Genomic DNA, 10373 nt, shown 5'->3' on the forward strand with positions numbered 1-10373 from the left:
GATGATGGAGATGGAGATGATGATGATATCAGATGGAGATGAGGATGATGAGGATGAGGATGAGGATGAGGATGTGCTAGGAGATGATCGAACTGACGTGTCTTGACAGACCTGCAGCGATGAACAAGATTGCAGCAAGAAACTCCTCGCGAAAGATGTGTGTGTTGCCGAGATCACATGTGCAAAGCAAGCAAAGAACTTCCTCAAGGTCTGATCCTCCCCATCATCTCTTATCCCCTCTCCGCGTGTGTTGGTTTCAGTACCTAGCCGCTGCCTCCCTTTCTCCCTCTCTCGCCACCCACCGACCCCAACCCTACTTCAAACCCCTTCCCCTCCCTGCTCCCGCTCCTTCTCCAGCTCCAGCTCCCGCTCCCGCCGCTCCTGCTCCTTCTCCCGCTGCTGCTCCTGCCTCCTGCTCCCGCTGCTCCTGTTCCTGCTCCTGCTCCTGCTCCTGCTCCTGCTCCTGCTCCTGCTCCCGCTCCCGCTCCGGCTCCGGCTCCTGCTCCCGCTCCCGCTCCCGCTCCTCCTGCTCCTGCTCCTGCCTCCTGCTCCCGCTCCCTGTTGCTCTTTCTTGGTTGATTTTGGTGTCTCAACAGGCGCTGGAGAAGGGTGATGAAAATGACATCGGGAAGAAGTACGAGGAGATGGTCAAGTGCACTATGGAATTCAAGGAGAAGGGGGAGAAACTCTTTGTTTGACTGTAGTGAAAAGATTGAAAAGATTGTTTTCAAACTCTTGTCAATGTATCCAACATCTTGTACAGGGCAAAGTCATCGAAGTAATCAACTTCTTTCTCGTCCGCCTCCTCCACGCCATCCCCAGCACCTCTCCTCAGCTCTTCGTCTGTGGCCGTCCTCCCTTGCCCTTCCTCCGCTCCTCGACAGGACAGAGACTCACTCAGTCGCGTCTCGTCTACGATCATCTCGCTGATCCTGTGGTGCCGTTACAAATCACATCAAGTTCAAGACATCTGCTAACATCTTCGTGCTCGCATCCTGCGCTGTGAGGATTTCTTCAACATGTTCTGCCATGGGTTACTTACCACAAGCTCACCACTCATGTCACACTTACTCGTTATGTTGACAGCTCCAAGACGCGTCCTCCTACGGGGAGAGTCTACAGCGGCGCTGCGGGAAACGCGTCAGATCGCGCAAGGACTACTTCGAATCAACCTCCCGTTCTCGACGGCACTGGAGGCAGAGGAAGATAGCGATAGTGGTACATGTCGACATCCACCTGCGGTACTCGACCCTCCCTCCTCCCCCGCAACCAGCAGTCCCTCCTTCACTCTGATAATCTCCTCCCTTGCCCACCGGAGGTCCATCAAGACTTGATCCTCAACCATGTCACGACGGCCCTGCGCGCGCCTCCCTTCCTCCAGCAGCTCCAGCACACCTCGAACGTCCTGCAGGCAGTGGGCGAGCTGCGATCGCAGGTACGAGATCTCCTGGAGGTACAGCTCGTTGAGCCTCTCTGCTGCTACCAACCTTGCTTCCAGTGCCTCCCGCTCCTCCACGCGCTCCCTCCCTTTCTCCTTGTCGCCAGCCTGTGTTGAGGAACTCGTTCAGTGACCACAGAGACAGGATCCACAACACGCACAAGAGAAGAGAGAATGGTCGTAGAAGCTGTCTGCTCCCGAAGATGCTGCGCACTCCTCTCTTGTAGTTCAAACTCTTCAGCCAACCCCCTCCTACTCTCCTCCAACTCCTTCAGTTCAGTCCGGAGGCTCCCTTCGATCCCCTTGACCGTCTCTCTAGTCTCCCCCTCTCCTCTCCCCCTCTCCTCTCCATCCCTCTCGTCGTCCGTCAGCTGATGAAGCCCCTTGTCCCTCGTCGCCATCCATTCCTCGATGCTCCTCCTCATCCCCAGTCCCTCCACCAACGCAGGCGATCGCTCTCGACAGCGCAAGTTTGCATGTGAATGAGAAGAAAGAGAGTCCAACGTGTGGATCGAGGAGGACGGCGACATCATAGACATGCTGTGACAGAGATTCATCACCGTGCTGTTCACAATTGCCGCCTTGGCCCGTACAAGATCGACAGAGTAAACTCCAGCGTCATTGCAGAACTCCAACTTCACTTGCGACCCTTCTCTTCCGATGATGAGCTTCACAACTTCGCCGATCTGCATGCCGGCGACCATGACGTCGTCAACTCTGACCAACATGTCTCCGATGCTGATCGCACCGCAGAGATCAGCTGGTGATCCAGGTGCTATCTCCTCCACAACCCACGTACATCCTCCGGCAGCCACTGCAGCGTGCCGCCATCACATCGCAGTCACAGCGAGGAGATGAAAGAAAACAAGAATGCAGATGGTTGGGTGTCAATGACATCAAGATGAAACAAGAAGTTGATATCATAGCAAAGGCCTCCTTCCACACATTCATACCTATTGAAGCTTCTAGAATCACGCCAAGGCCGGCCCAATCAGTGTCCGACCTCCCTTCCTGAGAATCGTATATGCTTCCAGTGCTAAGCATGTCATCAAAATTATCATACATCGTCTTCCCGCTCTCAAATGATCCCGACTTGTTGCTGATTTCCATGCAAAATCCTTGAAATCCCAATTCCTCTCGTTGTGGCAATTCTTGTTGAAAACACGTAGTAGTGAGGAAGAGAAGACAAGAAAAAGATCAATGACTTGTCGGTTTTCTCATTAAGGCGAAAAAATTCATCATCACATCATCTTCAACATGCAAGCGCTTCGTCTGCCATGTTCGTCGCCCTTGGTGCCATGGCCGCTTGCTTGCGTATTCGGGCATCGGAGGGTACCGATGTAAAACTTGTCTTTTAAAAGAACACAAATGATACCTCTTCATATACTGTTATTTTCAATTTAGACAATGAAATTTCAATAAATTCATCAACATCCACGAAATCTGACAAAGAAAAGCTCCCCTCAGTTCCGTGTCTGTAAAGGGGCCGGAAGTTTGAAAGTTCTCGCCGTCCAAAGTTTGAAAGTTTCACAACAAAAGTTTGTAACTTGCCTCGGTTTTGAAAGTTTGAATTCAGTTTTCCTCGAAAGTTCATCTTATTTCTCCAAAAGTTCCTTGTTTCGTGTCCGAAGATTCGAGACCTCTCAAAAGTTCTCAAACGCACTCAGGAAATGGCGGGAAAGAAGCGGATCGCGCAGGACACTTTCAATGCTGGTGAGGGAGAGGAAGAGGGAGGGGAGGGGGGGGGGGGAGCAGGAGGGGGAAGAACAGTGGGCCGCATGCAGGCAGAGAACAGAGACGTTGAGGGGCATGTCGAGCACAGGTAGGAGCAGATAGCAGATGGAAAGAATGAGCAGGGCTGTGAGATGGGTGGAGCAAGGAGACTTTGAAGGAGGACAAGACACGGTTGAGGAAGAAGACGACGAATCTTCTGATCGCAAACCCCTTCTCAGTGGTCAAAGAGAACATGGATGACTTCGGCATGTCCCGAGAGGAGGCCGTGGAAGATGCGATAAAACAGTTCGAAATGCAGGTGCAGGCCCCGACCCTCCTGTCCACTTTCCATGCCATGAACGTGCTTGCAGGGTGTCGATCTCAGTAACATAGCTACAACTCTGTCATGCGTCGACCAGGACGAGGTCCCGCTGGTCGTGCTGACCCGTGAATACACCGACAAAGTCAACAACACAGAGCAGCAGGGAGCACATGAAGTCTTGACCAAGGTGTTGAAGTTGCTGCGGTCCTCCTCGGACGCCAACGAGAGCAAGACCATTGCAGGGAACGCCGGGCTGCTGCAGTCGATCTTCACTGCGCTAGCTGCTGACGACCTGCTGGAGGACCAGGCCATGACCATGTTTGACTGCCTCGCGTTCCTGATCCAGGGGCACCCTACGAACCAGGAGAAGCTCAAGGAGCCTCGCGACATCGTGCATGGCTGGAAGTGCGAAGGGATGGATGCTGTCATGGGGGCCATGCGGAGGATGCCAGGGCGAGCTGATGTCCAGCTGAAAGGCCTCAAGCTGTGCACTCTGGGGGCTCAAAAGTGTGAGCCTATCAAGGCAGCGATAGTGGACCGAGGAGGGCTCGAGATGCTCAAGGGTGCCCTGCAGGACCTGAGCGAGTCGGCAGCGCTCATGGCTGAGGTCGGCAGCTGCATCCATGCGCTCGCAACTGCCGACGACCTCACGTCAATTGCCTCCAAGGCTTTCGACACTGCCCGAGATGTTTACAAGCAGGAGATGCTCCCCCTCATCTACCAGGCGTTCCGTAAGCATCGGGAGGACGTGGAGGTCGTGCAGGAGCTCGTGTATGCTCTGAAGGCCGTCTCCATCCAGGAAGACATCGTCAAGAGCGTGCTTGAAGAGGGAGGGGTCGAACTCATCAAGGACGGCATGAGGCAGCACATGCAGCATGCTAACTTGGTGTCAAGGTGCTTGCTCTTCTTCGCGAATCTTGCGGAGAATGACAAGGCCAAGACTGAGCTGTGCCAGGGAGACGCTCTGCCCCTCATGATCGAGGCTCTGCATCTCCATGCGAGGAACGCCTTCGCCGTACGCTGCGGGTTTGCTGCATTCGCCTCCATGGCCCTGAGGATGCCGGAGAACACGGAGAGGATCATCGAGCATGGCGGGGACAAGCTCCTTCTAGAGGGTATGCGGACTCATCCCAAGTTTCCCGAGGTCAACCGATATGCCATGATCGCCATCAGGAACATCGTCGTGCGACGACCAGAGTTCGTCCCTCTCTTCCTTGAGGAGGGGGCAGAGGAGCTCATCAGACGCGCTCGCGACACCCATCTCAAGTGCGCAGATGCTGCTTTCGACTGCCTACGTGACTTGGGTTGTGAGTATGGCGGGCTGGGAGACAAGGCAGGGAAAGGAGCATACTCGCCCTACATGCATTGTGAATCTTCCTTAGACAAGAGAAACCAAGTTGGCCGAGGGAGCGCGATGGTCAGCTGGGGGGAGGAGGAGGAGGAGGAGGAGGCATGAGTGTACCATAGAGAGCCGCAAGAATAAAGACTTACCTGCATCAGTCCGATCGTTCGTCTGACATTGGATCCTTGAGGGCCAGGATCTCAGAGGCTTCACCATCGTTGCACTTTCCCTTGCGCAGGAATTCCGCCAGATCGTCGATGACCTGTCAAGACGTTCAGACCAGAACGAGTCGGCGCCGCGGTCCTCCCACCTCTTCGTTGTGGGGGTTACTCTTCAAGGCTCTCCTCCTGCGGGCACAGTCAGGAGGCGGCAGGTAACGGCATGTAACGATCATGCGCACAAGTAGATTTCGGCCTTCTCCAGGTCTCCGATGCCCTTCCACAAGAATCTGGAGGAGACTTGAGCGTCTGAGGGACGTGACCGGAACCTCTTGAGTCACCTGCCGTATTCACATAGAGCCTCCGGGTCGTGCGGGCTGCTGTCTATCGCTCGCCTTGAAGCATAATCATGGGAACATACCGAGGGTCATCAATCTGACTCACAGGAAGAAAGATTCAGCTTCCTCCGTCTGGTTTTGGCCACTCAGAAAGCCTGCATGACGGCAACTATGAGCAGACTGGACAGTGATTGCAAGAGAACGTACTTCCATACGCGGAGAGGGTTTTGGGGCAATGGGGTCGTTTCTCACATGCCTGGCACATGCCGTGACTGGGCTCATCGTAGCATCCGCGGCAGCCTCACCCTCTTATAGAAGACTTGAGCCTCATCGGTGTCTTTCATCCTGTGTGCAAGGAAGTCCGCGTAGTCGCAGAGAATCTCAGCGTCGCTCGGGTTTCCTTCAATAGCACGGAGATAGTATTGCTTCGCTCCCTGTAGGACACCATCATCCTTGCTCTCAGGCCCAGCCAGGCCGCGACCTCTAGATCCAACTTCTCAGTCTCCAAGAAGTCGGCGTAGTTGGTGAGAGCGAGCGAGTCGAAGGGGTTGCTTTCAACTGCTCTCAGGTACAGCTCCTCACCCATAGTCAGGTTCCTACAGCAGGTCAGGGATGAGCAGCAAGCACGGCCATGCGTCATACCTCCTCTCTTCGCACATGAAGTTAGCTAGATCACACAGAGCCACTGGGTCTCGGGGATTGGAATTGACATTGTCCTGGAACGTCGACTCTGCCCTGTCTGTACGACATTGTTAGTCGCGCATCGTCCCTTGATCACGAGCTTTACCCAGATCTCCCAGCTCCTCCCAGAGGTAATATCCCAGCTCCCTCAGCGCGTCGACGTTGTGAGGGCTCCTCTCAACCTCGTCCAGCAAGTCCTGCTCCTCGTCTTCCTCCTCCTCGTCGTCACCATGACCGTAGGACTTGAAGCCCGGCTCCTTCGTTCCCAGCTTCTTGTCGTTCTCGGACTCGCTCCCCCTGTGCAGATGTCACAATCAACACAGTCGGTCGGAGCTTCCTGACGTGCTGTAACTCTCAGATCCGCCTCGAAGGACCACCACGTGCTGCAGGGGTTCCGCATGAGGGGCTCGCTGGAGCAGGGAGGGCGCTCTCCTGAGTCGAAGTTGCTTGCCTGCACTCGACTGCCTGTGTTTGGATAGTTCCACTCGAACCGCCCCTTCCTCAGGACACCCTCCCCGCAGCCTGTATGGCAAGCCGTGGCAAGATCCCAATGCAGAGTTCAGCGACTTGGATGTGGAAGAGGAGGAGGAGGAGAGGGAGGAGGAGGGGGCCATAGAAGTAGCTGTGGCGCTTGCCATCAGCACCATCACCGCCGCCATCAGCCGCATCATCTGCGACCACTACCACGTTCTAAAATTATTTTTCATACTTCTCTGATTATTTTTCGAACTTCTCTGGTTATTTTTCAAATGTGCATTGAAATAATCAGACATTAGTTAGAATTAGGGGGCGCCGGGGCGGGCCGGGCAGTGCAGCCGCAGCCGCAAGTTCGGAAGTGTGTCACTGTTGATCATCATGATCCGATCACTGAGTGACTGACTGTTGAACCCTTCAACACAACTCACCAAGTGAACATGATGAGCTGCCTGACTTGTCGTTTTCACCGTCTACTCACCAAGAGCATGATGAGCTGCCTGACTTGTCGTTTTCACCGTCAACTTACTGAGTTAGCATGATGAGCTGCCTGACTTGTCGTGTCCGTCCAACTTACTAAGTGAACATGATGAGCTGCCTTACTTGTCGGCCCGGTTTTCATGGTCCAACCGTTACTAAGTGAACATGATGAGCTGCCTTACTTGTCGTTTTCACCGTCCAACTTACTCAGTTAGCATGATGAGCTCCTTACTTGTCGTTTTCACCGTCCAACTTACTCAGTTAGCATGATGAGCTCCTTACTTGTCGTTTTCACCGTCAAACTTACTCAGTTAGCATGATGAGCTCCTTACTTGTCGTTTTCACCGTCAACTTACTAAGTGAACATGATGAGCTGCCTGACTTGTCGTTTTCACCGTCAACTTGACAACGTTAGATTAAAGTGAAATAAGTTCAAGGCTTCGGAGCAACTTCGATGTAACGGTTCGGAGTTCAGGAAAACCTGCTTTGTCAGGATTCAGCTATGATGCGATCATATTACAACCCGAAGCCCCACAACCGATCTATCTTAAAGAGCGAGTCTACCATCGCAAAAGCTCGCTCTTTCAAGACTCGCTCATTCGAGCTTTTGCGAATGATGCAACAGATTAGAAGATTTGGCATTAGGGGTGAGTGCGTGTGTTCAGAACTGAAATCGCAACCAAATAGAAACAAAGTTGAAGATTGCGCAACTCAACTTGTTTGTTCATCATGACTTTCAGAAAGCAGCCTGCCGAGTGCATGAGAACATGAATCGTGAAGCGACAGCAAATTTAGCGGAAATAAGAGGAAAGTTTACAAGTGTGTAATCCGTGAAACCCCAGTTCAAACTAATTGCACCTCCCTCAGCGCATGATAAGATGCGCTACAGCATTTTTAGTAGATGCCTCCGCCGACGTTGGAGAGCCATGGCTCGACTGAGCCGACGTCGACAGGGGTGGTGTTGTGCTTGAAGGGGGAGGGGCTGTCATCCAGGGAGTACCACTCGTTGTAGGAGACGTCATGTCCTCTGCAGCCGGGGTTCCACTCTGAGAGCTGTCCTGGCTTGGTCCAGCCTTGCTGACGGAGATACTTGTCATAGTCCTTGCAGACAGAGCGAGTAGTCTGGCCCGACAGTCCATAGCCCAACGAGTTTCCAGTCCACTGGTAGATGCCGGAGCCGCTGTTGTAGCCAGCAGCGTCGAAGGTGGGCTCTCCTGGCGGGTGGCCGCCGGCAAGCATGTGGTGGTGGGGGATGATGATGGTGTGGATCAGCGGCATGGCGAGGCGGCGGAGACGAAGAGCCAGTGGACCCCACTCTTTCATATTTCGCGCTAGGGGAAAGGAGGGGTCCTCTACCATTGGTCCCCCGGAGCATCGGACCCCTACCCTCAGCTTCTCTTTAGAAACGCAGGGTCCTCACAAGTTTACTGGGTGACGGTGGGGGATTACTACCCCTAGTCAACACCACACGGGCTAGGGGATTCTAGGGGTACTCCAGGCTACAGTGTACCAACAAGGATACGCCTACCCGACGGTAAATTTTTGATGACCCCATTGTCGAATATAGGGATAAGGCGACTTCGTATGACCCAGTCCTAGGGGTATTTGCAGTTGGTCATAGCACCCTACACTCTATTATGTACACTCAGATATCAACCCACCCTTGAGAATGACAATTCCGAACCACCCCCTTACACGGGACTGAACTACCCCACTGAACACCAGAAGTACCCCTCAAATGACCTTGGAATACCCCCACTCTCGGGACTTGGAGGTTAATTTCCCGGTCCGAGTCAACGGCACCACCCTACCCACCAAATTCAACCTGCCAGGTTATATATAAATACGAATAATATGTATATTTAATGCGGTAGCAAATGAAATGTAGTACTCAAGATTCTACCCAAACAAGTGAGCTCTGACATATATATATACTCTGTCAGTACTGATTTTGTCTTATTAGTGTTGTAAGTTGTACATGTTGACAAAATTGCTCAGGTGTCACAGTTGCCGTGACTGCCACTTTTGAAAAATCGGACGGGCTCTGGGGCGCACTCGGTTGTCGGTGGTATAGCTTGCAGGCACGGCGTTGACTGTGCAGTGGGGATGAGTTTGTTCTGGTATTAAACATTACTCATCGAGCTGCCCTTACCGTGGTACTACTGTGTGGAGAGTTGTGATTTCTGCCCCCAATTATACATATGAATAGCAATGAGGCGGGCTCGGCTTCAGGATCTTTGTGGAGCGAAGCATGGAGCGGTCGAAGACCAAGGAAGAGATCTACCAACGAGACCGAGGAGAAGAGGTCAGCAGAGGAAGAGAAGAGAGGACGCGAGGCGAGGACGAGAGGCGAGGACGAGAGACGAGGACGAGAGACGAGAGCACGAGACGCGAGCTCGAGAAGAGATGAGAGGATGATAGGAGATGAGCCTGAGGGGAGGAAGGGAGAGAAGAGGAGAGGAGAGGAGGATAAGATGTAACTAGACGGGAGGAGAGGAGGAGGAGATGAGAGCAGAAGAGCAGGAGGAAGTGAGAACATGACAGGACGACACGATGAAAATAGGAAGGTGAGGAGGTGAGGAGGTGAGAAGACGAGGAACGATGAGAGAACTTGACAATGATGGATGAGGGGAGAGCAGGAGGGGAACGGAAACGAGCGAGAGAGAGCGGAATGGGTGAGAAGAGGGAGGGGAACGGCAATAAAAAATCCGGAACAGATACAGGGAGGGAGAATGGAGGGAGGGAAGAAGACAGAGAGATTGAGAGGGAAACAAATAAAAGAGATGGGGATGTATGCATCAGTCAGGCAGATGATGGCGATGACGGCGACGTACACGAGGAGGAGTAGGAGGACGATGAGGAGTAGGAGGAGCAGGGGCAGGAGGGGCAGGGGCAGGAGGAGCAGGGGCAGGAGGAGAAGGAGATGAATATGATGACGGTAATGTGAATGTGATGGGGACGATGATGAATACAGCTTCATGTGGGGCATTGAAAGCAATGCGTACAACTGCAATGACACAAGAGCTGATTGCTTCGTAGATCTTCTTGGAAGTTCAAGATTTGTGCCGGTCTGCATTGATGAGCTATCATAAGGTGATATTATCTTCTCCTCACTCGTTCTGATTTTCAGGAAATGGTAGGACTGGGAAAAAGCTGTTAGCGAGCTGAAGCTTGCGGTGGAAAAGGTTTGGACTCTTGTTTGGCATGTGGTTGTCAACCTCTATCTTCCCCTTGCCTCTGTTTGACCTTTTTCTCTCCTTCCTGCATTCTCTCACGATTGACCACTTGCTCTCTCACTTCATCTTACTGTTCCCTCCCTCCCTTCCTTCCCTTCCCTCTCCTCCTCCTCCTCCTCCTCCTCCTCCTCCTCTCCTCCTCCTCCTCCTCCTCCTCCTCCTCCTCCTCCTCCTCCTCCTCCTCCTCCTCC

The 10373-nt window shown here is 53.2% G+C and overlaps 6 protein-coding genes across 6 annotated transcripts in view; 3 read left to right on the forward strand and 3 right to left on the reverse strand.

Annotated features, from left to right (window-relative positions):
* Positions 1 to 109: 109 nt before the first annotated feature.
* Positions 110 to 698, forward strand: GUITHDRAFT_120970 (hypothetical protein; the record flags this gene model as incomplete). The annotated part of the gene is made up of 2 exons (XM_005819743.1): positions 110 to 208; positions 597 to 698. Coding segments are annotated over 2 exons (201 nt in total), but the record flags the coding sequence as incomplete, so codon positions are not given.
* A 29-nt stretch (positions 699 to 727) lies between these two features.
* Positions 728 to 2548, reverse strand: GUITHDRAFT_120971 (hypothetical protein; the record flags this gene model as incomplete). Its single annotated transcript, XM_005819744.1, has 6 exons — positions 728 to 932; positions 979 to 1024; positions 1072 to 1127; positions 1314 to 1546; positions 1600 to 2252; positions 2392 to 2548. 6 exons carry the CDS (start codon positions 2546 to 2548, stop codon positions 728 to 730), a joined length of 1350 nt encoding a protein of 449 aa, XP_005819801.1.
* Positions 2549 to 3108: 560 nt separating this feature from the next.
* GUITHDRAFT_120972 (hypothetical protein) lies at positions 3109 to 4929 on the forward strand (the record flags this gene model as incomplete). The annotated part of the gene is made up of 3 exons (XM_005819745.1): positions 3109 to 3151; positions 3391 to 3470; positions 3523 to 4929. 3 exons carry the CDS (start codon positions 3109 to 3111, stop codon positions 4927 to 4929), a joined length of 1530 nt encoding a protein of 509 aa, XP_005819802.1.
* A 40-nt stretch (positions 4930 to 4969) lies between these two features.
* On the reverse strand, positions 4970 to 6663 carry GUITHDRAFT_120973 (hypothetical protein; the record flags this gene model as incomplete). The annotated part of the gene is made up of 11 exons (XM_005819746.1): positions 4970 to 5077; positions 5126 to 5162; positions 5216 to 5263; positions 5315 to 5368; positions 5418 to 5466; positions 5519 to 5567; positions 5617 to 5745; positions 5793 to 5907; positions 5954 to 6050; positions 6099 to 6289; positions 6335 to 6663. The coding sequence occupies 11 exons, from the start codon at positions 6661 to 6663 to the stop codon at positions 4970 to 4972; spliced, it is 1206 nt and encodes a 401-aa protein (XP_005819803.1).
* A 1177-nt stretch (positions 6664 to 7840) lies between these two features.
* GUITHDRAFT_166609 (hypothetical protein) lies at positions 7841 to 8839 on the reverse strand (the record flags this gene model as incomplete). The annotated part of the gene is made up of 1 exon (XM_005819747.1): positions 7841 to 8839. The coding sequence occupies exon 1, from the start codon at positions 8303 to 8305 to the stop codon at positions 7841 to 7843; it is 465 nt and encodes a 154-aa protein (XP_005819804.1). The 5' UTR covers positions 8306 to 8839.
* Positions 8840 to 9197: 358 nt separating this feature from the next.
* Positions 9198 to 10373, forward strand: part of GUITHDRAFT_120975 (hypothetical protein) — a gene marked incomplete at both ends in the record, with an annotated part of 5800 nt that continues 4624 nt past the window's right edge. The window contains 3 exons of the mRNA XM_005819748.1: positions 9198 to 9251; positions 9986 to 10039; positions 10087 to 10131. Coding sequence (XP_005819805.1) covers positions 9198 to 9251; positions 9986 to 10039; positions 10087 to 10131 — 153 coding nt within the window. The remainder of the gene's footprint in view (positions 9252 to 9985; positions 10040 to 10086; positions 10132 to 10373) is intronic.

This window comes from Guillardia theta (assembly GCF_000315625.1).
Source record: "Guillardia theta CCMP2712 unplaced genomic scaffold GUITHscaffold_207, whole genome shotgun sequence".
NCBI lineage: Eukaryota > Cryptophyceae > Pyrenomonadales > Geminigeraceae > Guillardia > Guillardia theta.